The sequence below is a fragment of the Ranitomeya imitator genome, chromosome 1 (genome assembly GCF_032444005.1).
Source record: "Ranitomeya imitator isolate aRanImi1 chromosome 1, aRanImi1.pri, whole genome shotgun sequence".
NCBI classification, from domain to species: Eukaryota; Metazoa; Chordata; class Amphibia; order Anura; family Dendrobatidae; genus Ranitomeya; species Ranitomeya imitator.
In genome coordinates, this window is record NC_091282.1 from 858094971 (window position 1) to 858121651 (window position 26681).

General features: G+C 45.6%; 1 protein-coding gene across 1 annotated transcript; it reads left to right on the plus strand.

The window, feature by feature from the left end:
• The first annotated feature begins 4390 nt into the window (after positions 1-4390).
• On the plus strand, positions 4391-22464 carry PLIN3 (perilipin 3). Its single transcript, XM_069742027.1, has 8 exons — positions 4391-4506; positions 4796-4882; positions 13996-14191; positions 14499-14581; positions 16621-16906; positions 18363-18562; positions 18643-18762; positions 21958-22464. The coding sequence occupies exons 2-8, from the start codon at positions 4826-4828 to the stop codon at positions 22294-22296; spliced, it is 1281 nt and encodes a 426-aa protein (XP_069598128.1). The 5' UTR covers positions 4391-4506; positions 4796-4825; the 3' UTR covers positions 22297-22464.
• Positions 22465-26681: the final 4217 nt, after the last annotated feature.

The window sequence follows — 26681 nt, forward strand, 5'->3', positions numbered from 1 at the left end:
AATTAGCTCCAATCATTAGCGGACACCATGTCACGTTTGGAGAGCCCCTGTATGCCTAAACATTGGAGATCCCCCACAAATGACCCCATTTTGGAAACTAGACCCCCAAAGGAACTAATCTAGATGTGTGGTGAGGACTTTGAACCCCCAAGTGCTTCACAGAAGTTTATAACGCAGAGCCATGAAAAAAAAAAAAATTATTTTCTCAAAAATGATCTTTTAGCCTGCAATTTTTTATTTTCCCAAGGGTAACAGGAGAAATTTGACCCCAAAAGTTGTTGTCCAGTTTCTCCTGAGTACGCTGATACCCCATATGTGGGGGTAAACCACTGTTTGGGCACATGCCGGGGCTCGGAAGTGAAGTAGTGATGTTTTGAAATGCAGACTTTGATGGAATGCTCTGTGGGCGTCACATTGCGTTTGCAGAGCCCCTGATGTGGCTAAACAGTAGAAACCCCCCACAAGTGACCCCATTTTGGAAACAAGACCCCAAAAGGAACTTATCTAGATGTGTGGTGAGCACTTTGAACCCCCAAGTGCTTCACAGAAGTTTATAATGCAGAGCCGTGAAAATAATAAATACGTTTTCTTTCCTCAAAAATAATTATTTAGCCCAGAATTTTTTATTTTCCCAAGGGTTACAGGAGAAATTGGACCCCAAAAGTTGTTGTCCAGTTTCTCCTGAGTACGCTGATACCCCATATGTGGGGGTAAACCACTGTTTGGGCACACGCCGGGGCTCGGAAGTGAAGTAGTGACGTTTTGAAATGCAGACTTTGATGGAATGGTCTGCGGGCGTCACGTTGCGTTTGCAGAGCCCCTGGTGTGCCTAAACAGTAGAAACCCCCCTCAAGTGACCCCATTTTAGAAACTAGACCCCCCAAGGAACTTATCTAGATATGTGGTGAGCACTTTGAACCCCCAAGTGCTTCACAGACGTTTACAACGCAGAGCCGTGAAAATAAAAAATAATTTTTCTTTCCTCAAAAATGATGTTTTAGCAAGCATTTTTTTATTTTCCCAAGGGTAACAGGAGAAATTGGACCCCAATAATTGTTGCGCAGTTTATCCTGAGTATGCTGGTACCCCATATGTGGGGGTAAACCACTGTTTGGGCACACGTCGGGGCTTGGAAGTGAGGGAGCACCATTTGACTTTTTGAATACAAGATTGGCTGGAATCAATGGTGGCGCCATGTTGCGTTTGGAGACCCCTGATGTGCCTAAACAGTGGAAACCCCTCAATTCTACCTCCAACACTAACCCCAACACACCCCTAACCCTAATCCCAACTATAGCCATAACCCTAATCACAACCCTAACTACAACCCTAATTCCAACCCTAACCCTAAGGCTATGTGCCCACATTGCGGATTCGTGTGAGATTTTTCAGCATCATTTTTGAAAAATCCGCGGGTAAAAGGCACTGCGTTTTGCCTGCGGATTTTCCGCGGATTTCCAGTGTATTTTGTGCGGATTTCACCTGCGGATTCCTATTGAGGAACAGGTGTAAAACGCTGCGGAATCCGCACAAAGAATTGACATGCCGCGGAAAATACAACGCAGCGTTTCCGCCCGGTATTTTCCGCACCATGGGCACAGCGGATTTGGTTTTCCATAGGTTTACATGGTACTGTAAACCTGATGGAACACTGCTGCGAATCCGCAGCGGCCAATCCGCTGCGGATCCGCAGCCAAATCCGCACCGTGTGCACATAGCCTAATTCTAAAGGTATGTGCACACGCTGCGGAAAACGCTGCGGATCCGCAGCAGTTTCCCATGAGTTTACAGTTCAATGTAAACCTACAGGAAACAAAAATCGCTGTACACATGCTGCGGAAAAACTGCACGGAAACGCAGCGGTTTACATTCCGCAGCATGTCGCTTCTTTCTGCGGACTCCGCAGCGGTTTTACAACTGCTCAAATAGAAAATCGCAGTTGTAAAACCGCAGTGAAAGGCGCAGAAAAAACGCGGTAAATCCGCAGCGGTTTAGCACTGCGCATTTATCAAATCCGCAGCGGAAAAATCCGCAGAGGACCAGAATACGTGTGCACATACCGGAACCCTAACCCTACCCCTACCCCTAACCCTAACCCTACCCCTAACCCTATCCCTGACCCTAACCCTAACCCTAGCCCTAACCCTACCCCTAACCCTAACCCTATTCTAACATTAGTGGAAAAAAAAAAATTCTTTATTTTTTTATTGTCCCTACCTATGGGGGTGACAAAGGGGGGGGTGGGGGTCATTTATCATTTTTTTATTTTGATCACTGGGATAGATTATATCTCAGTGATCAAAATGCACTTTGAACGAATCTGCCGGTCGGCAGATTCGGCGGGCGCACTGCGCATGCGCCCGCCATTTTGGAAGATGGCGGCGCCCAGGGAGAAGACGGACGGACCCCGGCAGGATCGGTAAGTATGATGGGGTGGGGGGGAGCACAGGGGGGGATTGGAGCATGGGGGGGTGGATCGGAACGCGGGGGGGTGGAACGGAGCACGGGGGGGTGGAACGGAGCACGGGGGGGTGGAACGGAGCACGGGGGGTGTGGATCGGAGTGCAGGGGGGGTGATTGGAGCACGGGGGGGTGATTGGAGCACGGGGGTGAGCGGACAAGAGCACGGGGGGGAGCGGAGCACAGGACGGAGGGGAGCGGGGCAGTGTACCGGGCAGATCGGAGGGCTGGGGGGGCGATCGGTGGGGTGGGGTGGGGGCACATTAGTATTTCCAGCCATGGCCGATGATATTGCAGCATCGGCCATGGCTGGATTGTAATATTTCACCCGTTATAATGGGTGAAATATTACAAATCGCTCTGATTGGCAGTTTCACTTTCAACAGCCAATCAGAGCGATCGTAGCCACGGGGGGGGGGGGGGGGTGAAGCCACCCCCCCTGGGCTAAACTACCACTCCCCCTGTCCCTGCAGATCGGGTGAAATGGGAGTTAACCCTTTCACCCGATCTGCAGGGACGCGATCTTTCCATGACGCCACATAGGCGTCATGGGTCGGATTGGCACCGACTTTCATGACGCCTACGTGGCGTCATGGGTCGGGAAGGGGTTAAACACCTGGGCAGTGGCGGAGGGGCAGTGTGGGGAGGGTACTATACCTGCTTGTTATTTTTTACATGTACAAGCCTATGGAGAAATAAAAATGAATCTTAGACAATCCCTTTAAGAGGAGCATATTTTTGTATACAGACCACAATGGCTGGTGGACCTGAACTTACTCATATGTGTCTATGGGGCCGTAAATTCGGGAGACCTGTCATTCCGCTCCACATCAGGGTCATGAAATAGTCCAGAATGAATCTGGCCTCACAGAGTCATTTGGTTGGAGCACACATGGACATCATGGCTCTAGGTTTTTGGACATGTGAAGGCCTTAGGCCAACCTGCCAGACAATGGCTACCACATGTGAGCGCGTTACTCTTACTATTGCCCCAAATAAGGCTAGGTTCACATTAGCGTATATGTGCGCAGCATACGCATGCCAAAACGCATTTCAACGCATGCTTATGCTGCATTTATTATCCGCATCAGCTTACGCATGATGCCAAAGAACTGCTGCGTGTGCATGCATTTGTGGCATTTTTTGCCTGCGTTTGTGTTGTTTATGCGCATGCGTTTGATATTTCCAGGAGGGCGTGTCTCAATGGGCGTGTTCCTGGACATGCGCAGTCCAAAGTACGCAAGCGCCTCAAACACATACGTACGCATGTCCTTGCGTTCCCATAGACAGTGATGCGTTATTTTGTTGCCCTCATCCGCATGCGTATGCCTGTGCAACAAAAAATGCAACATGTTGCGTTCGACGGGCGCGTCGAAACTTCGCATGCGTACGCATCCACACACAAACTGAGGCCAACGCATGTCCCTGCGTACACAATGTTAAGGATAGGTACGCAAGACGCATGCAGATCTATACGGATCTGTAAGCTGCGCACAGATACACAAATGTGAACACGGCCTAAGTCAATGGGGGAATCAGTGTTTATTAGTATCCATTTATAAGGGCACTGTGAGCAGAGCCGTTAGCAGCCAGGACCGGAGGTTGTACACGACAATGTGTGTGACGTGTTACTAGTGGCAACCAGCTCTTTCTCAGGGGGCAACCTGACGTCACTTCTGACCAAAACCGCTTCTTATTAAGGCTGCCGTCACACTAGCAGTATTTTACATCAGTATTTGTAAGCCAAAACCAGGAGAGGAACATTCAGAGGAAAAGTATAATAGAAACATATGCACCACTTCTGCATTTATCACCCACTCCTGGTTTTGGCTACAAATCCTGAGGTAAAATACTGACCAAATACTGCTAGTGTGACGGCAGCCTCAAAGTTCTCACAGTTTATTACTGAACCCCGCCATTACTAGGCGTCTCCTCTGCCGACTCTCCCCCAAGTCCGTCCCCTTAGCCCCGCCCTGGGACGTCACCCCTTTAAATAGCGACCCAACTGCAGAGTTGAAAGCTGAGGTAGAGCAGAGCACTTCGGCGGTGAGTGGAGGGCGGGCTGGGGGCCGTGACCTGTGTGTCCTACCCGGTCCTGGGTGGCTTGGACACGCGTGGTCGTCTGTCTGTATAGTGTATTGTGGTGACTCGCTGTCTGACTTTCTCCCCCTGCTTGCTGACTGACTTTCTCCCTCTGTCTGACTTTCTCCCCCCCGCTGACTGACTTTCTCCCTCTGTCTGACTTTCTCCCCCCCGCTGACTGACGGGCTGACTTTCTTCCCCGGCTGACTGACTTTCTCCCCCCGGCTGACTGACTTTCTCCCCGTGTCCTCAGGTGAAATCTCGGCTACCGATCTCTGGCATCATGGCAACTAACGGAGCGGACCAGGGTGCGCAAGTGTGTGAGAGTCCCGAGCTGCAGGTGAGTGGGCGGCTGGACTCTGTAGTGCAGGGCGCCCTGTCATCTGCGCCATCAGCGCTCGTTAGACGTGGCGATCACCGCTGCCCTTTGTATCTACAGTCAAGGACTCGTTCTCCGGTCACAAGGCTAGCATGCAGCGCCGCCAGATGACCGTGGTAGAGCTGCTCTACTAGTCACATGTACCTCTGCCGCACAAGACTTGTCACTGCATCTTGGTGTCATGGAAACCATTGGGTAGCCAGGATCTTTATAGAAGTGTTTGAGGCTGTGTATTGCTGACTTGCTGATCAGTGGGGGTCTGCACTGACTGGCAGTGACACCAGTGTGGTGACTTACCCACTGATCCATTTACTCCCTGGGGGGGCTGCACTCCATGGGAAATGAGTGATGTGGTGGCATTTGGTAATGTTCCATAAAGGTTCTCAAATCTGGTGATTGGTAACAGACTCCCACCAATCAGAGTAGGTAAAACTTGTAATCTCTAGATGACCCCTGTTACTCCTTCTTGACATGACTGTTTCATGTGTGGTGAAAGTGCGTTTCCACAACTGGTGTTTAATTACCATGTTCAATATATGATTAATGTGACCTGGCAATGACTTTCCAGGTTAGCAAAATTTATAAAAATGGCAATTTTTAACTTTCGCTGTAATTATTAGGTCCCTTAGGGCAGTGTTTTTCAACCTTTTTTGAGCCGCGGCACACTTTTTATACTTAAAAAATCCCGAGGCACACCACCAACCAAAATGGTGCGTCCAGGTTTGAGATGAAAGTCTGCAGTCATTCTATGTGACTGCAGGCTTCTGAATTCTCACAGCGCAAGCACTGCACACTTTTAGGATTCTCCCTTGCCGGTGGCCAGAGTGGACGGTCATGACAGCACAAGTATGTGATTTGGATACTTCTGGCCATTCTAACTAGACGTGTCCGGCCTCAGTCAATTCATTTTCATTGAATGAGGCCACTCATGTCTAGTCAGCACGTGACCGCATGTATGTAAATCACCAACATCAGAGAATTATGATAGCAGTGTGCACTGTGAGAATTCAGAAGTCTGCAGTCACATAGTATGACTGCAGACTCATCACAACCTTGGACATCCCCTTTAATGTTCCTAACAAATAAAAATGAGAATTAGTATCACAAAAAAAACACACTTACATCCAGGTACCTGATAGATGACGTTGTTTGTGGAGTCGCCTATTTCTTTTCATCTTCACCTTGTCCAGATGCCATGATGACTCTTCTCATCCACCGGCAGAGTTCGTTTCTGCAGACTTCCATCTTCTCCTGTCTTCTGCAGCACATCCCGACACAACACCCTTAAAGATAGCAGTGTTATTATAATGCTCCGGAATAACAATATCTGCCCTAGGCTGAGCCCCTGAGTAAATAATTGCCCCTCACTTTATTCCCAGCACATATGACCCTCACTGTCCCTCTTATGGTACATGCCATCCACACTACCCTCTCTCTTCCATACTTCACACTGCCTTCTCATACGGTGTCCCTCATAGAGAGCCCAGTCTCTCTACTGTGCCCCTTCATTACACTCCTCCTACTTGGCATACTGTCTCCTCCTGGCTGTTACCCTCACACTACTCAGTATCTATTATGTGTCCACTCACACTTTCATCCCCCCATACTGTCTGCACACATTTCTAATAGCCTCCTCCTGTACATCCCCCCCCCCCCGCTAACATACCCCTTTGCTCTCTCCATATTTCCTCCTCACACATTCCCCCCTCACACATTCCCCCGACTCCCCATACTGTCCTCACACATCCCATCACCGTTGCTCCCAGTACTGTCAGCACACATTTTTCCCCCTCGCTACTGTGTCCACCCCCATCTCCCCACTCACCCCCACAGAATATATCCACTCCCCTTCCACACAGAATAAATGCACCCTGCCCCACACATGCTAAATAAATTCCAGCCCCCCCCCCCCACACACTGAATAAATCCCCCCCCCCACACACTGAATAAATCCCCCCCCCACACACTGAATAAATCCCCCCATAAACCCACCCCGAATCTTCGGTGTCTTCAGCTCCACAGCACAGGAGCACTTACCACCAAGTCTCTTCTGTCTCCTGCGCGCCGGATAGTGACGTCAGCAGCGTGATCACATGACTTGATCACGCTGCTGGCGTCGCTCTGACCCAGCGGTCAGAGCCTCAATTGTACTCGCAGCTGGTAGATGTCTGCGAGTACAATTGATCTCCGGGAGCCGGCGCGCTGCAGCTTCTCTGTGCCGGCTGTCAGCTTGACAGTCGGCACAGAGAACAGCTGACTCCTGTTCCCCGCGGCACACCCGACCATGTGTCGCGGCACACTAGTGTGCCGTGGCACACTGGTTGAAAAACACTGCCTTAGGGGACCTGAACCCATGATCATTACAAATGTTATGTAGCAAAACAACGAACACCAGCCAGAAGCTGGTGTTCACTTAGTAAAGTTGTGGCGGGCACAGGGTTCTTCAGCGGACTGTTGCCGTATCTTAACAATACCACATGAATAGTCTGACATTTAACAGGCTGACAGCACTGTGTGGCGCTCCGGTCCATGCATGGCTTGGAGACACGATGGCTGAATATTGCCGGCTTGGTTTCGGAGCCCCTATCAGTTGGAGCTAGCATATGAACTAAAAGTCACATGTTGGTAAGGGGAGAATGAAGTCAAGATCTAATAATGAAGTCATATCTGATAATGTGAGGTGTAAGGATGCCCATAAAAGTGGCATGGAAAGGGAGACTGATGTTGCCAGAGTATGAAGAATACATATACCTCTAACACTTGGGGTATGTTTCCACGTTCAGGAAACGCTTCTTGTTTGACGCTTCTTAGAACCGCAACGTCCAGATGTTAGAGCATAGTGGAGGGGATTCCATGAAATCCCGTCTCCACTGTGCATTAAGAGGCATGCAGCTGACCCACTGAAACGGACATGCGGCGAATCTTTTGGCTAATACAAAAAAATTAGAGCTTCTAAGACCCTACAAGATCTTGGTTACAAAACCGTTTTTCACCACTGGTTTCAGAAGGAAACTCCAATCCTTTCAGAAAGGATTGATATATAGAAGTGCAGCCACTCCTTGAAAGCACTTACAGAAGGCTCAAATGATGCGAACTCCTTAATCTACTACATGAAAGTGTCAGGATTTCTGAATAACATGGTATCTTTACTAGCCATTTGCATAGTCCATATTGCTGCCAAGACTCTGCCCAGACAACATGGTATGTACAGCTCCTGGTGATGCAACACCCTTATAATAGAACAACTTCTTGTTCCTATGCTTGGCATGAAATCTGCAATATCCAGGACTAACCACGTTACGATCCACATGTGACAACGTTGAGGCTGTTGGTCCGGTCATGTGGATCTGATAGATATGGTTTGTCATTTGATATTGCAATACTATATTTAACTTTGTTTAATACAGAGCTTTGTATTTTATCTCAAGGGGAGAAAATGAAGCTCTGTTCTCATCAACGTCCATGAACTTGGATTTTGTAAGTTCTGTTTTGGATATGAATTCCAATTGCATGCTTCTAAACGGATCAGTTGCATAACTGGTGCAGAGGACCCTATTGACTACACTTTGGGCCTTTAATAGTTTGTTACTTGCACCTTTTTAAACAGGAGATGAGGTTATACATGATGCCCCATAACTAACATGAGGGCCTTCTGTTTCCACTAATCAGTCATACAATGGATCGGTGTTGGACACCATTCAATCTGTCGGTTTCTATAGCAGAACAAACAGGATTCCTGAGCTCAGTAGTGAAACCCTTCATAATACAGGTTGTGATGATTAATAATTGTGTGACTTTAGGAAGGCTATAAATGTCTTTTTGTTTTCTGGGGCTTCCCCAGCTCACCTTATTATTCTGTAACGGATATTTGGAATGCAGCAGAGTACAGGAGGACACTCCAGGGAGCTTGAGAGAACCTGTGATATGTGGCTTCTAGCTAACTGCTATTAAGAGTAGATCTCTAAATGGTGACTCGTGTGTAACACTGCACAGAAGAGCAGATCTGAATGGGGGGGTAAGGCCGGTTTCACACATCAGTGGCTCGGTACTTGTGGTGACAGTTTCCTCACGTACCGGAGACACTCACGTAGACACATTAAAATAAATGTGTCTCTGCACAGATCAGTGTGTTTTCACAGACCGTGTCCGTTTGCAAAACACGGAGACATGTCAGTGTTCGTGGGAGCGCATGGATCACACAGACCCATTAAAGTCAATGAGTCCGTGTAAACACATACTGCACACGGATGCTGTCCGTGTGCATTTTTCCTGCCATAGGGTTAAAAGTGCAAGACACGGACACGCGTACAGCACACAGACCCTAAAAAAACGTACTTGCAGACATCACACGGATGGCCTACGTGAGGACACGGATAACTCCGGTACCGGAATTATCTGGATGTGTGAGACTGGCCTAAGATGGGAAGTCCTGGAGCTTGGCATACTGCCTTGGTGTGACTTCAGTAGAAAAGATTTGGATGTCATCATAGCGGTAATGGAGGGCAGGGGGGTCTTTGGCTGTCACTACTGAGTGGGGCAGGAGCTGAATGTGGCTTGTGACTCTCATTCATCTATGAAAGGCTCCTGAGGTCAGAAAAGTTGAGGACCTCTGCTCCAGTCCCTGACTTGTAGCTCCCAAATCTTTACCAACTTTAAAAATTGTGCACCCAGGATTAAATGATTAAAACTTGGCAACCAGGCCTCAACCATGTGACTAACAAGTAGCATTAGGTTTGGCAGTAAAGAATTGGCCTGTGAAACAAAACATTCACTGTCAGGTGGGGAGGGGGGGGGGTAAAGTCCAAAAAAAGGAAATTCCTGAATGCAATTTCCTTGGAGAAGACCTCTGAAACTTTCTTTATTTACTCCCCTTGGTATTAAGAAATAACACGAACAAAAGCTGTCCACTCTTGAACTGGTGATGGGCCCTACGTAATCTTATGGGGATGGTGTTCCTGCAATAATGCACTGACACTGTCTAACCCCTTCAATACCTTTTGATTTATAGGCATGTCAAAGGTCATGTTGCTGACTTTGATGTGGACTCCGATGCTGAGCCCACATCTTTCCATGCACATGCCAGCTGATATCAGAGATTAACCCAAGGCTAAGTTAAATGCTGCTGTCAATCACTGACTGCAGTATTTAATACACCGGAGAAAGGCACTTCACTAGTCCTGCCCCATTGGTGTCACTGTGGGGTGCTGCTGGCTTGTCATGACAGCTGAGCTTCTGCAGATGACCCCCATGCCTCTCATTGTTAAAGGGAACCTGTCACCCCCCCCACTCCCCCCAAATTATTAACTAAAAGAGCCACCTTGTACAGCACTAATGCTGCATTTTGTCAAGGTGGCTTTTATTTGGGGTCCCTTCCACCGCTGAAATAGTTTTTATAACTTGCCCTCCGTACCTGTAGTTTGTCAGGGGGCATGTCTTTCCTCCCAGGACACGCATGCCTCCCAGCCATCAGTCATTTCCTCCTTTCCTCTGGGCGCCACCTCCTCAGCGTTCAGTTATGTCCCCTGCGCTGTAAATTCCCAACCCCCCCCTCAGGCATGCACAGTTACTGCTGCCCTTCCACTGACATCACATGATGTCTTCATTCGCACACGTGTGGCCTGAGATCCCACCACAGTCTCTTCTGACTTATTCACACTGCAGGGCTGGGAATCTTGGGCCGCACATACATGCAGGCACGAGACTGAAGACATCATGTGGTGTCAGTGGAAGGGCAGTGCTAACTGCGCATGCCCGAGAGAAAATTACAGCGCAGGGGACATAACTGAACACTGAGGAGGTGGCACCCAGGGGAAAGGAAAAAATGACTGATTGCTGTGGCGTTTGTGTCCGGGGAGGAAAGACATGCCCCCCTGAAGCGACAGGTATGGTGGGAAAATCATAAAACTATTCTTTCAGCGGTGGAAGGGACCCCAAATAAGAGCCACCTTGACAGAATGCAGCATTAGTGCTGCACAAGGTGGCTTTTAGTTAAACACCTGGGGGGTGACAGGTTCCCTTTAATCTGCTATGAACACTAGCAGCTGTTACTAGGTTGGCTTTTTTTTTTTTTTTTTTTTTCTTCTAAACCATGTAACTAAAAAAAATACATGTTTGGTGTCTGCATACTCGCACTGACCAGGGAATCTTATTGTCAGGTCAGTTTTACCATATGGTGAACATGGGCTTATTTAAAAAAAAAAAAAAATTGAATGGAACATTTTTGCAATTTCACCACACTTGTTGTTTTTTATTTTTTTTTTGTTTTGTCTTTCTCCAGTACGCTATATGGTAAAATCAATGGTCATGCAAACGTGCAACTCATCCTGCAAAAAGTCAAGTTGTGAACAAAGTTCCTTTAGCTGCCATAGTCACTATCAACTGTAGCATCCAGGGGGCTGAGTGGAAAGGGCAGCTCCCTCACATCTAAGTGCATGTTCCTTCCCACCCCATGATGTGATTGCAGAGTGCCAATAGCTGTCATGCTAACATGGAGGTTATACAACTATGTTCATGCCCCATTGAGGGGCTGGGTTTAAAAAAAAAAAAAAATGCCCCTGCTTACTAACACACTGCTAGTATCTAGAAAAAAAAATATAGATCTTCAAAAGGGATAAATCCAGCAAAATTTGCACTCTTAATGACTTCCTCTCCTGCACTGTGTGCACATTCAACAGTTATCATCCACGTGTATGTCATTAATTGTAGCTGGAGGAATCTGCTGTTGCTGTCATTCAGAAAATCTTAGTTTTAAGGGGTAACCAAAAAACTGCACTTAACTCGCTGTGCTAGGGTCCATCGCAAAATCTGTCACTGCTTCTGGTGTCTACTATTGCCTATAGTGCTGGCCTGTTTTTTAAAAGTGAAACTCTGAAGTGGAAGTTGTGGGGCCATAAGTCATGTGGTCATGCATCTCACAAAAATCCTGTGGCTCATAGGAGTTCAGTGACCTCCTGTCTACAGGACAACATGTACTGGATTGAGTGTTAAGGCCCCGTCACACATAGCGACGCTTAAGCGATCCCGACAACGATACGACCTGTCAGGGATCGTTGCTGCGTCGCTATGTGGTCGCTGGTGAGATGTCACACAGTGCGATCTCCCCAACGACGCAGCAGCGATGTTGCGACCTGTACAACGATGCTATTTCATGATTTCAATGGGACGTCCTGTCAACGAGGTCGTTGGTAAGGTGTCAAACACAGCGATGTGTGCTACCCAGCGGGACCTCAACGATCAAAAAACGGTCCAGGCCATTCCGACACGACCAGCGATCTCACAGCAGGGGCCTGGTCGCTGGTACGTGTCACACATAGCGAGATCGCTACTGAGGTCGCTGTTGCGTCACAACTTGTGACTCAGCAACGATCTCGCTAGCTGTGACGGGGGCTTTAGGGCTCATACTCGAGCAAGACTCTGATTCTCACACTGCAATACCCGGCGCTGCTGCCAGCACTCAGATTGAAGCATGCGGCTGCATAGGAATACACACAGCCGCACGCTCAGCTCCTCTGTGCTGGGTGCAGTGCCAGGTATTGCCGTGCAAGACTCATCAGTCTCGTGCAAGTATGAGCCCTTAGACTGGAAATTGTAACAGCTGCTCTTATGGGAGGTATGTATGGATGAAACAATTCACATGCAAGAGTCTATGTAACTTAACAGAAATCTCAGTAGGGTCAACCCTCCAAAGCAGTCTACATGGGCATGTAGGTCAAAGGAAGCTGCATTAAGTAATCCTTTGATATCTGCAATCCAATGTCTTATTACAGACATATCAATGTCTTTATTGTATGTAAATGAGCTGCATGAGATTCCACCTCCAGAGTTTTAAATAAAAGGCCATTGCCAGTATGAAACTTGTAACTAATAAAGAATAGTAGAACTGAACTTTTGTCTCATAGCAAACATGTTAGTAGCTGCAGCTCTAACAGCTCTGCTGTAGTGCAAGTGTCTGCCTGTGAGAGGGCCCAGCAGACGTCAAATATCATCACACACAGCTCTGCAGTGAGAGCAGCCATTACACATCACACTGGTACCTCTGCCTATTTAAAGTAAGCTCTGGAGGCAGAATATCATGCAGATTAGTATCGGGCCCATAGCCTGGAAGAGGTTATTTCCATATAATGTTGGGTTGAACAATTAATAAAATGTTCACTTCAGTTGCCTACTCCTGGCCTAATGGATATTTATCAGGTGTACGCTAAAGAAATAAACATATGACAGTCAGATGTAAACTCTCCATGATCAATCTATCGCTCAGCTCCAAGGGGCTTTATTCAGTCAGGACACAAGGTTATATATCCCCAGTGGGGGGGCTCGGTTAGCTTTAAAATGGGAGTGATCGGATGCATTCCATTGGTTAGTGGGTTGGGCAATGAGCAAGTCCATGGGAGGATCCATGAAGTCATCAGGGTGGGCGTTATCTTGGATATCAGCACATGGTCTGCTGATACAGGAAATGGCAGCCATCTTTAGTGTTTTACTTTCATCTGAAAGCTTATGTAAGGTTAAACAATACATGTTATGGGTTGCTTCTCTCAACCTCTTATGTCTTGAGGTTAATTAAGTATTTGATCTTATGGCTCTCCTCAACAATAAGATATCGGATCACTTCAGGTCTGGTCCTACTGACAGACCTCTAATGGTGTACAGTGGGGGAACAAATCACTGGATTGGTGCTCTAGAGTACAATGATAACATACTGACTGTTACAGTGAAGGTTAAATAGTGTTATAGTTTAAAGGATGTCTTCCTGGGACTATATAGATTTCTTTTGCACTCTGACTTGATGGAATATACTGTAAAGATCTCTTGGGATGAGGGTTCTGGCTTGAGCTGACTGATCCTGTAGGGGAGTCTCACACATGGCAAGAATCCACAACATCTTTTATTTAGGGATGCAAGTTCTGTCACTCTAAACAAGTGTTTGGGAGACCTTGTGCCCCCCTTCTAATTATAAGGTCAGCTTCTTTTGATGCACATCTTTGGCTCCTCTGACAATAGCTCATGCTATATATTTTTCATATTGCATGTCCTTGTCTTCCTGGGTCAGCAAAGTAAATTGTGTTTTCCCACAGAATGTGGTGGACCGTGTCGCACAACTACCTCTCGTCAGCTCTGCTTGCAGTGTGGTGAGTTCTGCATACAACACTACGAAGGATAGTCACCCATACATCCGTAATGTTTGTGATGTGGCTGAGAAAGGAGCCAAGACCTTAACAGATGTTGCTGTAACTGGATCAAAGCCTCTTATAAGCAGACTGGAGCCACAGAGTAAGTGTAATAAATGTGTACCTGCATTGATCAGTCTGAAGGGTAAAACTGCGTTGAGTCCTCGAGTACTGATAAACAATGCTTAAAGGGAACATGTTAGATTTTTATGCTGCCTGAATAACACTGGCTTGTGCTTAAGTTTATTGAGAAGGGTTTTTAAGGAAGCAAAATGCATGCAATAAAAATATATATATATATATATATTTTTTTTTTTTTAATCCCCCTGCAGGTGTTTATTCTCACCTCTTTCTTTCTCCTAGCAGTGTAGATCCAATTCAGAATTTAAATGTTAAATGTGTTTTTCTAGTTGCCACTGCTAATGAACTTGCCTGCAAAGGTTTAGACAAACTGGAATCCACATTGCCTATTCTTCAGCAGCCAGCTGAGAAGGTAAGATTGGACTTGTCTGTAAACGTTTAGTGAACTAAGTACTCAGAACCAAAATTACTTGAACTAGGATTTCTCTAAAGGTACCATCACACTAAGCGACGCTGCAGCAATACCGACAACAATGTCGATCTCTACAGCGTCGCTGGAGAGCTGTCACACAGACAGCTCTCCAGCGACCAACGATCCCGAAGTCCCCTGGTAACCAGGGTAAACATCGGGTTACTAAGCGCAGGGCCACGCTTAGTAATCCGATGTTTACCCTGGTTACCATTGTAAAAAAAAACACTACATACTTACATTCCAGTATCTGGTCATGTCCCTCACCTTCAGCTTCCCGCACTGACTGAATGCCGGCCGTAAAGTACAGCGGTGACGTCACCGCTGTGCTTTACGGCTGGCCGGCGCTCACCAGTCAGTGCGGGAAGCTGACGGCGAGGGACCTGACCAGACACCGGAATGTAAGTATGTAGTGTTTGTTTTTTTTACATTTACAACAGTAACCAGGGTAAACATTGGGTTACTAAGCACAGCCCTGCGCTTAGTAACCCGATGTTTACCCTGGTTACCACTGAAGACATCGCTGAATCGGCATCACACACGCCGATTCAGCGGGAGATCAGCGACAAAATAAAGTGCTGGACGTTCCCCAGCGACCAACGATCTTCCAGCAGGGGCCTGATCGTTGGTCGCTGTCACACAACAATTTCATTAACGATATCGTTGCTACATCACAAAAAGCAACGATATCGTTATGTGTGACAGTACCTTTACACTAGGGTTGCCCTTGGGGGCATTGAAGTGCCCTGATTGAATGTGGCATATTTAATTCCTCTTCAGGACTATTTCCATCCGGTACTTCCCTCATACAAAGGATATGCTATACATGTGTAGATGTGGATTCCAGCAATGGCACCCATGTTTATCAAGAAGGTCACCATTGCAAGCTGCTTCTCAGCGGTGGTCATTTTCATACAAATGTATGTGTATGCTGGCCATTCTCTTGAGCTCTTAATGTTTTATGTATAATTAATTTACAGCACAAGTGTTTAACCTTGAGATTGCTATTACCTGGCCTTAAGGCCCCGTCACACATAGCGACGCTGCAGCGATACCGACAACGATCCGGATCGCTGCAGCGTCGCTGTTTGGTCGCTGGAGAGCTGTCACACAGACCGCTCTCCAGCGACCAACGATGCCGGTAACCAGGGTAAACATCGGGTTACTAAGCGCAGGGCCGCGCTTAGTAACCCGATGTTTACCCTGGTTACCATCCTAAAAGTGTACTGTTTGTTTTTTCATACTTACCTACCGCTGTCTGTCCCCGGCGCCCTGCTCTGCACTCCTCCTGTACTGTCTGTGTGAGCACAGCGGCCGGAAAGCAGAGCGGTGATGTCACCGCTCTGCTTTCCGGCTGACCGACGCTCACAGCCAGTACAGGAGGAGAGCAGAGCACAGCGCCGGGGACAGACAGCGGTAGGTAAGTATGTAGTGTTTGTTTTTTTTTTTTTTTTTACTTTTAGGATGGTAACCAGGGTAAACATTGGGTTACTAAGCGCGGCCCTGCGCTTAGTAACCCGATGTTTACCCTGGTTACCAGTGGAGACATCGCTGAATCGGCGTCACACTCGCCGATTCAGCGATGTCAGCGGGACCTCAACGATCAAAAAATGGCCCAGGCCATTCCGACACGACCAGCGATCTCACAACAGGGGCCTGATCGCTGGTACGTGTCACACATAGCGAGATCGCTACTGAGGTCGCTGTTGCGTCACAAAACTTGTGACTCAGCCGCGATCTCGCTATGTGTGACGGGGCCTTTAACCATAACTGGAATTGCTCCACTTAGGCGATAAGACAGGGTTAGTATGTATAGTAGCACTAGATTACTCAGACAGATAAAAAGGTAAACCACTACTTTGCAGTATATGTAGCGGCAGTATGGCAATTTGTAACAGGAGTCTTGTGATCCAACATGATTATGTATTGGACCTCTGTTTTAAGCACTCAATAGACTACACACTATTTATGAATTTCTGCAGGTTGTATCTGACACAAAAGAGCTGGTGACTGGAGCACGTGATGCAGTAGTTGGTGCTGTGACTGGCACTGTGACAGGTGCCCGTGATACTGTCACTAGTGCAGTGTCTGGTATAATGGGCTTGGCAGCTGGTGCGGTGCAGGGAAGTGTGGATGCCACTCGGTCAGTGGTCTCAACAGTGATGGACACACAAGTAGGCCAATTTGTGACCAGCAGTCTGGATACAGTCCTGGGAAAATCTGAAGAGTGGGTTGATCATTATCTTCCCATGACAGATGAGGAACTATGTAAGTAGCTGAATTTAATTTAAAGTGTTCTGATCTGCTCTAACCCACTTGCAGTACTCGGCAGGGTGGCTTCACTTCTGCTTCAATCAGTTGTGTATATACATTTGCACTCTATTGTGCCAAAACATGTCAAATATGAAATATGAATAGCAAAATGGCTTTTTGAACGTTAGGAAGATTTTATTTTTTGAGACACTTGGCACCGGATTTGGCCAAATAGTGAGCCCATCAACCATCATCAAGGTGGCCTCATTAAACTGATGGGTACCTGACCTCCCTGTCCAAATGTGAACACTTACCGAAGGCCAATGTCTGTATGCCTGGGTGAATGTGGACACCTCTCAGCAAAGCCTACATATGGGTTGGCCGGAACCAAGTGTGATTAGATGTAATTAAAAACCAGATGGTGAAGGGAGGAGTGCTCAGTCAATAAGCTAACATAGAAATGCTCCTGGTATGCTCCTATTCACACTAGTTTGGATGTGCCAGTCGTTTTTCTGTCATTTCTATGTTGGCTTACTGACTGAGCACTCCTCCCCTCACCATCTGGTTTTTAATTACATCCAATCACACTTGGTTCCGGCCAACCCATATGTAGGCTTTGCTGAGGTGTCCACATTCACCCAAGCATGCAGACATTAGCCTTTGGTAAGTGTTCACACTTGGACAGGGAGGTCAGGTACCCATCAGTTTAATGAGACCACCATGATGATGGTGGTTGGGCTCACACTATCTGGCCAAATTCTGTGCGAAGCGTCTCAAAAAAAAAAATCCTAATGTTCAATAGCCATTTTGCTATTCATATTTCATATTTGACGTGTTTTGGCACGATAGTGTAACACTTTTTTTGTATATTATATATGGAGGTAGCTGCTCCTGGTATGCACCTATTCACACTAGTTTGGATGTGCCAGTCGTTTTGTCATTCCTCGTCACATCAATCAGTTGTACTACACAAGTGGCACTCTTTAGAGCTCTTGTAGAACCAGACTGGCCTTCATTAGGCTACCTGTTTCTCAGACTATTATTAAACAGTAATTATGCCTAATAGATGGACTTGGGTAAGATGGAGTCCCCATTGCTACATAATAAACAAACCTTGGTTTTGTAGTGCTAAAGTACCATTTATGATGGCATGTGTACCATCCCAGTCTTGTAAGTCATACCATGTGGTATCTATTCTTCATGCTGTTTATCAAGGGTCATAGTACTGTTTGCACTTGGGCAATGCAGGTTCCCATTTGGTAAGAGACTCCTGGCTTGCTTACAAACATCTGTACTTGTGATGCCTCATGTTAAGTTTAATACTACTGTAATTAGCAGCACAGAAGAAATATTGAGCAGCTGCCCATTGCAGTAAACTAGCATTTAGCAGTACTTTGTAAAGTGCAATTAATCTAGTCAGTCCTTACTATGGAATGGTGTCTTCTTGTCACTGTTGACTTTCCATTTACAGCTCAGCTGGCCGCAACTGTAGAGGGATTTGAAGTCGCTCCGATTCAACAGCAAAGAGAACAGCAAAGTTATTATGTTCGTCTGGGTTCTCTGTCCTCTCGTCTCCGTCATCGTGCATATGAGCACTCTTTGGGCAAGGTGAAGAGTGCCCATGTCAGCACTGTGGAGACCCTAGCACAGCTGCGCCAAACTATTGACCTGGTAGGATTCAACTTTTTTCTTTTTTTTTTTCTTGCCCCCCCCCCCCCCATTTTGTTAAAATAAAATGGTTTTCTTGATAGATGGAGATGCTCAAGCATAGTGTACATGGTGGCCAAGAAAAACTGCATCAGCTGTGGCTTAACTGGCATCGCAAGCAGTCTGTAACTGAATCTGTAGATGGGGAGGGAGAACCTGAACAGGTAATGTGAAAATTGAAGAAGTCTATAGTAAAGTTATGAATAATGCATAGGAGGAAAGACCTACACACTAGATAAAAGCAAATCCAAAAACAATCATCCATAATGGGTTAGTTTTTTTTTTTTGTTTTTTTTTTTTGACTATACGACGCAGCAGACCATAAGACGCACCACAAATTTTCTGAAGGAAAAGGAGGAGTGGTGCAGTGGCCTCAGGTAAATCCCACCCCAGGCTGGTGCTCTGGGGTCTCCGGTGGTTCCGCTGACACTGAGTTGTGGCAGGCACCGCCAGGGTTTTCTGGAGGCCTCCACAAATCCATTGCTGCAATGTGGTAGCCTCTGGGGAAAATGACCACATGCTCGGCAGTGTATCTGTGGGGGGACTCTGGGCATTCAGAAAATGCAGAGTTCCCCTGCACCAGCCTGGGAAGGGACCCAAACCACCACAGTGTTTTCTATGTATATTCCAACTATAAGACGCACCCCATTTACCCACAATATTTATTTAAAGTCTGAAATTAATTTCTGAAAAGGCAATCTACCTGAGAGCAGTTTTCAATATGTCAGGAGGTGTTGTTTTTAAATGTTATCACTTTTGGGATTTTCAAATATATAGGACCCCAAAGTCACTTTAAACCTAGATAGGTCACTCAAATTTTGTTCATTTCCAAGAAATTACTGCTACACTTTTAAACATCCTAAAATGCAAATAAAATAACATTTTACAAATGGTGCTGATGTAAAGCCAACATGAGATTATTTATTAATGTTTTTCTGTGGTAGGACTATCTGGATTAAAGGGATAATCATTCAAAGTCTGAAAATTGCAGGTTTTTTTTTTTTTTTCAATCTTCGTCAAATTTCTGATATAAATACAAAATAGATCAACCTAAATTTGCCATAATCAAACTTGTTTTTTTTTTTTTTTTTTTTTTTTTTTCCATGACACACTAATCACTGGGATCTGTTGAATTCAACTTACCACATAAAGTGATGGGATAAACTTTTGAAATGTGACCATTTACTAAGGGGTTAATCTGGCTCCTCTAATGTGTAATGGGAATCTGGCACCAGGAGGTGCAATAGCCTCAGCACTGCTTCACTGTCCCAAGGGTCATGGAAAGTTAAGGCAAAAACTGCAGTTAAATAGGACATCACATACAAATTACTAGGGCTAGTCCAAGTGGAGCGCACTCTGATGTACAGTATTAGGCCCCCTTCACACATCTGTATAGAAACAGTACCAGTGCCATCAGTATTTTTCTGGAATAGAAAATGATTACAAGGCATCTCCTAGAATATTCAATGTTAAATACGTACAGCACATGGATGCCATCTGTGTGCTGTACATGTTACAGACCCATAGACTTGTATTGGCTCTTCATTCGTGCTGCCAGAAAAGGCATGTCTGGGTGGCTTAGGGCATGTCTGTAAAAACATGGACATGTGCACAGCAGCATAGGTTATAATGGGTACATGTAGCATCCAATGCCACATAATGCAAACATGGGTATGTTGTCCAACGCCAAGCCCTCTTAGAATCCTGTGCTAAAACTCCAGCACAAGTGCAGTAACCAGAACCATGTGCAACTGCCTGCTTGAAACCTTGGACTGGGGCATTGATCTCCTGCCTGGGATGTGTCAAAGGACAAGGTTGAGATATAAACTAATCACCTGGGGCTTAAGTGGTAATTTGCTTCTCAGCCTAGAGCTGTGCTCTAAGCTACAATCTCCCTTGTTTTGGTGGCTGGCATTTGTAGTACAATGTCTGGCTGCCAAGAGCATTTATCACCAGTGTTCAGAGCACAGCACTAATACTCTTGCTGCTGTGCTCTGACTCTGGCCAGTGTAAAGAATCACCCATGCATCAGACATCTGAATGCCTAAGCTCTGCTATACTGTAGAAGTGTAAAGCCTTGTGCCATAATGGATCTGCTCAGTCTGTAGCTAATCCTATATTCTGAGATGGAGTGAGCTGTGTGGTGCATTGATTGTATAGACCAGTGAGCAGAGCAGTCTGCACTGCCAGTCATCCTCAGTGACAGTCTACATTTTGATCTCGCATTGCAGTCCGCAAGAAAATGTCCCCACACTGATCTTAAAACTTCATCCTAGCGTATCTTATTGCAAATGCCTAGAAGGGGAGGAGATGTTGCACACGTGAGCAGCAGGGCTGCCAACCTACTTGAAAATTTCTGGACTAAAATTCAGAGCCTAAAATTTTTACCAACATTTGACACATCCCTTAAAGACCAGAATAGGAGTACGCTCCAACAAAGGAATCTGAGGATGATAAATTATACCTGACCTGTCTGTGACCGATATCCAATGTAGAAAGCTGATCAAGCATTTTTAACGTTTGAAGTCTAGCAATAACAAGCAACAGAAAGCACACTTGTATAATGCAAAGAAACACACGTACCTCAGTCCTCAATACAGTATTGTCACCACACACTGCTCAATACAGTATGTATGGAGCAATATATAGGGCCCATAAATCTTCTCTCCCCATTTCGCTTAGGTCTCCTAACTGACATCTCGGCACAGAGCACGCTTTAGTGACATTGCCACTACCTCTGGACTGAGACATCAGTCAGAATGACTGAACAGCAGACACCAGCGTGCTGGCATCGGGCCCGCCTGACTACCTGTAGTGCAGACCCAGCACTGCAGGCAGGTCGGCAGCAGAATGCTGCCATTTTTTCAAGAACTAGGTATGACCTGTTAGAAGTGGATAGTCTTCAAATGCACCAGCCTTCTAGACTGGCTCGCATACATTATGTAGTCCTCAATTCACAACTTGTTGTTGTAATCCTAAAGTCATCGGTCTTCACAAACTTTAATTTCTAAGTGCCTCTATACCACATGCCTAGCTACAAAAAAATGGTCTCAAATGCTGAATATTCCTTAGCTCGGGTCTCATACAGGCAGAAACTAATGTCTTTATGGAGGTGATTAGAACTAATCGTGGAACTGTGATGGTTTTAATATTGGTAGCCTAGGAGCTGATCCCAACAAGGACATCTGTATTGAGTCTGCATTCTTTGTTTGCTTGAATGCACTGTTTCCCCATGTCAAAGCCACTGATATGAATTTTTGGATTATCATTCATTGTTTAGCACTGTGGAATAGATCATGCCAACATATGCTCGTAATTATTTAAGCTTGCTAAAGTGCTTATATCCACCTTTCTTGCAGCCTCTGGATTCTCGTGTGTTAGTCATGACCCGTACACTGACAAAGCAACTACAAACCACCTGCTTTACTCTGGTATCCGGGGCACAAGGCCTACCAAGTAACATACAAGACCGAATGCAACAACTGCGGCAAACTGCTCAAGACCTGCATTCTTCCTTCTCTTCTGCTCACTCACTCCAAGATATTTCCTCAGGAATTCTGACTCAAAGCAGGGAACAAGCCGCAAAAGTCCAAGACCATGTGAATGAGCTTTTAAGCTATGTAGTTGCAAACACTCCATTAACATGGCTGGTGGGCCCCTTTGCCCCTCAGCTGGTTGAGCGTCCAGAAAATGCCTGAAAGATGCCATGGGTAATCCTGATGTCCCAAATGTTTGCACTTAATTTTGAAGGTGATATTGTGACTTCTGCAATTTGCTATTGTTCACTGCTCTTCAATTAGTACTTGTGTAACATTCAATTTCCTGTACTTGTATGGAAAGATTTATAAAACTTTATATGCTCTGCATTTCTGTGGGTGTCTTGTTTTCTCTACACATGATGGAAAGCAACCAGGATTGTCCAGTAGGGATTACCAACAGTGCCCTTTTTAATCTAATTTGATGCATGTGGTTATGCTTTACTCCTTAGCTGCCTCCACACATGGTAGATGTTGGCTCTTGTATATAGCTAGCTTCTGCCTCTCGTAGCTGCAGTCCCAGCTGACTAGCATTTAACCTTCGTCAGGCTGCATAATTTTACAACGTTAAAAGGCTGCAGAGGTACAATTGTACCTTCATATATATTTTATTGAAATTTGGCCAATATATTCTGAACCAAAACTGCAGAGATGTCACAAAATTTCAGCCCTCTACGGCTTTTTGAAAGTTATTGAAATTTTAAAACGGAATAGTTACAATTGTACCTACTCAGCCGGACGAAGGTTAAATGTAGCAGTTGCCAGGACATGTGGACACCAGCTTCATCAATCCTACCTTGCTCTACCTGTGACATAATTGTGGGGCATTGATCAGTTTGTCTCAACTTTATACTCTTGTTGGCCTCAGCCACAGGCTGCACTTTATAGAAGACCACAATGTTTATATTCGCTGTATACTCCAGCATATGCTAGAAGGCATTCAACTGATCCATTAAAATGAACGTTCAATTCTTGCATGTGCATGAACACACTAGCTTACCACATAATCAAGCCATTAAATCAACAGAGGAGAAATAACACAAACCATTTACCCTTTCTGTGCCTCCACCCACAAAACCATTAATCCCCAACCCTATGCAAGTTTGCAATTGATGTAAAAGCAACATTATTCTCCAAATAATAAACTGTCACTAAACAATCAAAACTATAAACTCAAGTGTGCGAGTGAACTCGCCTATTCAAGTATGAGTGGCAAAAATCAACTTGTATGAATGAGTTTTAACATGGAGAAACTGGTCTTTCAGACCTTAACTAGTGTATGAAGCAAATCTTAACGCAGATGATCATCTGTCAGAATAATAAAAAGGTTTAGGCACTGATTCTAAAGTTAGTGTTTTCGCAAGATGGCATTAGTTTGGCCAAACTCAAGCATAAAAAACAAACTAGGTAGTTGTGTAAAAACTTTATACACTAATTCAGGCCAGATATGCCAACATAAAGGGCATTTTTGTACTTGAAAGGTGAACCTCTTACAGGCATACAAAAAAAAATTGGGTCAGTGCTTCCTTGCCAACTATCCCCCTCCAGGAGAATGGATGCACCTGAGCTCAAGGAACAGCGGCAGCTCTTTGGAAAGCCCCAAAAGAAAAAAGACTAGAATCACACCCATAGCAGTACCTGTGGTGGCAGTATTGGTGAGACAGGATTCTGCTGCCAAATCCAGTCAGGAGCTCCAGCAAAATGGGCGCTTCATCAAATTCAATCTTTTGGCATAGATGTGTTCCCCCTCACAATCCAGTACCATTTGATTTGCCTCACACTGGGAAGTGATCTTCGTGAAAGTTCTTTCATACACTGCTCAAAGAAATAAAACAGAATATTAGTATTCCTTTTAACTCTAAGTAAATCAAACTTCCGTGAAATCAAACTGTCCACTTGGGAAGCAACACTGACAATCAATTTCACATGCTGTTGTGCAAATGAAATATCCAAAGGACGGAAGTTATTGGCAATTATCAAGACACTCAAAGGAGTGGTTCTGCACATGGGCACCGGAGACCACATCTCAGCAATGCTTTCTGGCTGATGTTTTGGTCACTTTAATGTTGGTTGTGCTTCCACACTCATGGTAGCATGAGACAGACTTTACAACCCACACAAATGCTCAGGTAGTGCAGCTCATCCAGGGTGGTCCATCAATGCAAGCTGTGGAAAAGTTTTGTCGTGTGTCCAGTGGTTGTAGGTGCTACCAGGAGACAGGCTAGTGCACCAGGAGACATGGAGGGGGCCATAAGAGGGCAACAACCCAGCAGCAGGACTGCTACCTCAGCCTTTGTGCAAGGAGGTGCACTGCCAGAGCCCTGCAAAATGACCTCCAACAGGCCATAAATGTGCATGTCTGCACAAACAGTTAGAAACCAAGTCCATGAGGATGGTCTGAGTGCCCAACGTCCACAGATGGGGGTTGTGCTCACAGCCCAACACTGTGCAGGACGCTTGGCAATTGCCACAGAACACCAGGATTGGCAAATTTGCCACTGGCGCCCTGTACTCTTCACAGATGAAAGCAGGTTCACACTGAGCACACGTGACAGAATCTGGAGAGCAATCTGCCTGCAACATCCTTCAGCATGACTGGTTTGGCAGTGGGTCAGTAATGGTGTGGAGTGGCATTTCTTTGGAGGGCCGCACAACCCTCCATGTGCTTGCCAGAGGTAGCCTGACTGCCATTAGGTACCAAGATGAGATCCTCAGACCACTTGTGAGATCATATGCTGGTGCGGTTGGCCCTGGGTTCCTCCTAATGCAAGACAATGCCAGACCTCATGTGGCTGGAGTGTGTCAGAAGTTCCTGCAACATGAAGGCATTGAAGCTATGGACTTGACCGCCCATTCCCCAGACCTGAATCTGATTCAACACATCTGGGACATCATGTCTCGCTCCGTCCACCAATGTCACATTGCACCACAGACTGTCCAGGAGTTGGCGGATGCTTTAGTCCAGACCTGGGAGGAGATCCCTCAGGAGACCATCCACTGCCTCACCAGGAGCATGCCCAGGCGTTGTAGGGAGGTCATACAGGCACGTGGAGGCCACACACACACTACTGAGCAACATTTCCTTGTCCCTTCCCTTGAAGTTGGATCAGCCTGCAATTTGATTTTCCACTTTGATTTTGAGCATCATTCCAACTCCAAACCTCCATGGGATATTAAATAAAAACTCAAGGCAAAGAATACATATACTTAATTCACTTGGTAGGATAATCAAAAAAGATGAAATATTCGGTACATAATCAACAATTATATATATATGTATGTATCCCACAATGGACATGGTAATGGGCAAATCGGAAGAAATATACGAAAAAAGGAGAACACAAAAACCGAACTGATGCCCAAACAGTAAATTCAAATAATTTTATTTGTAAAAGAATACACCAAATGGTAGGAGGAAAAGAAACCAAAAGAGGGCACAAAACCAAGGAGACGGAGCAAAAAAACAGTCCTGCTATAGTACAGTGATGATGTAATACAAATAAATATATGTAACTCAACACAGAACCGAAAAATGTATATACACACACTGGAAAAAATGAATATACAAAGGAAAAGGAAATTAAATCTATATGACGGTACACCTTTAAAATCTGGTTTACCAGGCTAAGGTGCACATAGTGACTGCAAATGCAATGAAAAGTATGTGTATATTTTAATATACCAGCATAAAGTGCAACAAGTGCTGGAAAGTGAGGCCAGGGTATCAATCTAAAGTACAAATGTGCGGCCAAATATACACTGAAACTAAGGATGTATATACAGGTACCTGCTAAATAGATTTAGACATAATGACAAATATCACCAATAATGAGTCATAAACTTAGAGCGCAATGTCTTTAAATGATTTGCCTGGAGCAGGTGTTACCTGTAGTGCTGCCGTCTCCTGGATGTGCCACTCCCCGACGCGCGTTTCGGCGTCAGGCCTGACGAAGGCTGACTGGTGACCTCATCGTTCTGCAGTGAACTGCAATGACCTCAGCATCGTGAGAAAAAAAGTCTCTCATTGTAGTGCTCAGTTCAGTGACTTCACCGCAGTTTAACGCAGCTCACCGTGAGAAATTCTCCAGTGGTTTTCAGCCTGGACGGTCACATCTTGGAAGCGTCCAGGTTGAAAACTATTTACCGCAGACATGGATTACGGCGAAGGACAGAACATCGAACAGGTGAGGGATATTGATTTTTGTTTTAATACAGACGACGAGGGCTTCAATGCAATGGGCGATAGGTGAGTATAGCAGTATTTGTTATTTTTGAATAAAAAAAAGTCAGTGTGTTTTGTTTTTATTTCAAATTCGTCTTATACAGTTGCGGCCAAAAGTATTGACACCCCTGCAATTCTTACATAGTTACATAGTTATTAAGGTTGAAGGAAGACTATAAGTCCATCTAGTTCAACCCATAGCCTAACCTAACATGCCCTAACATGTTGATCCAGAGGAAGGCAAAAAAAAACCATGTGGCAAAGAGTAAGCTCCACCTTGGGGAAAAAAAATTCCTTCCCAACTCCACATACGGCAATCAGACTA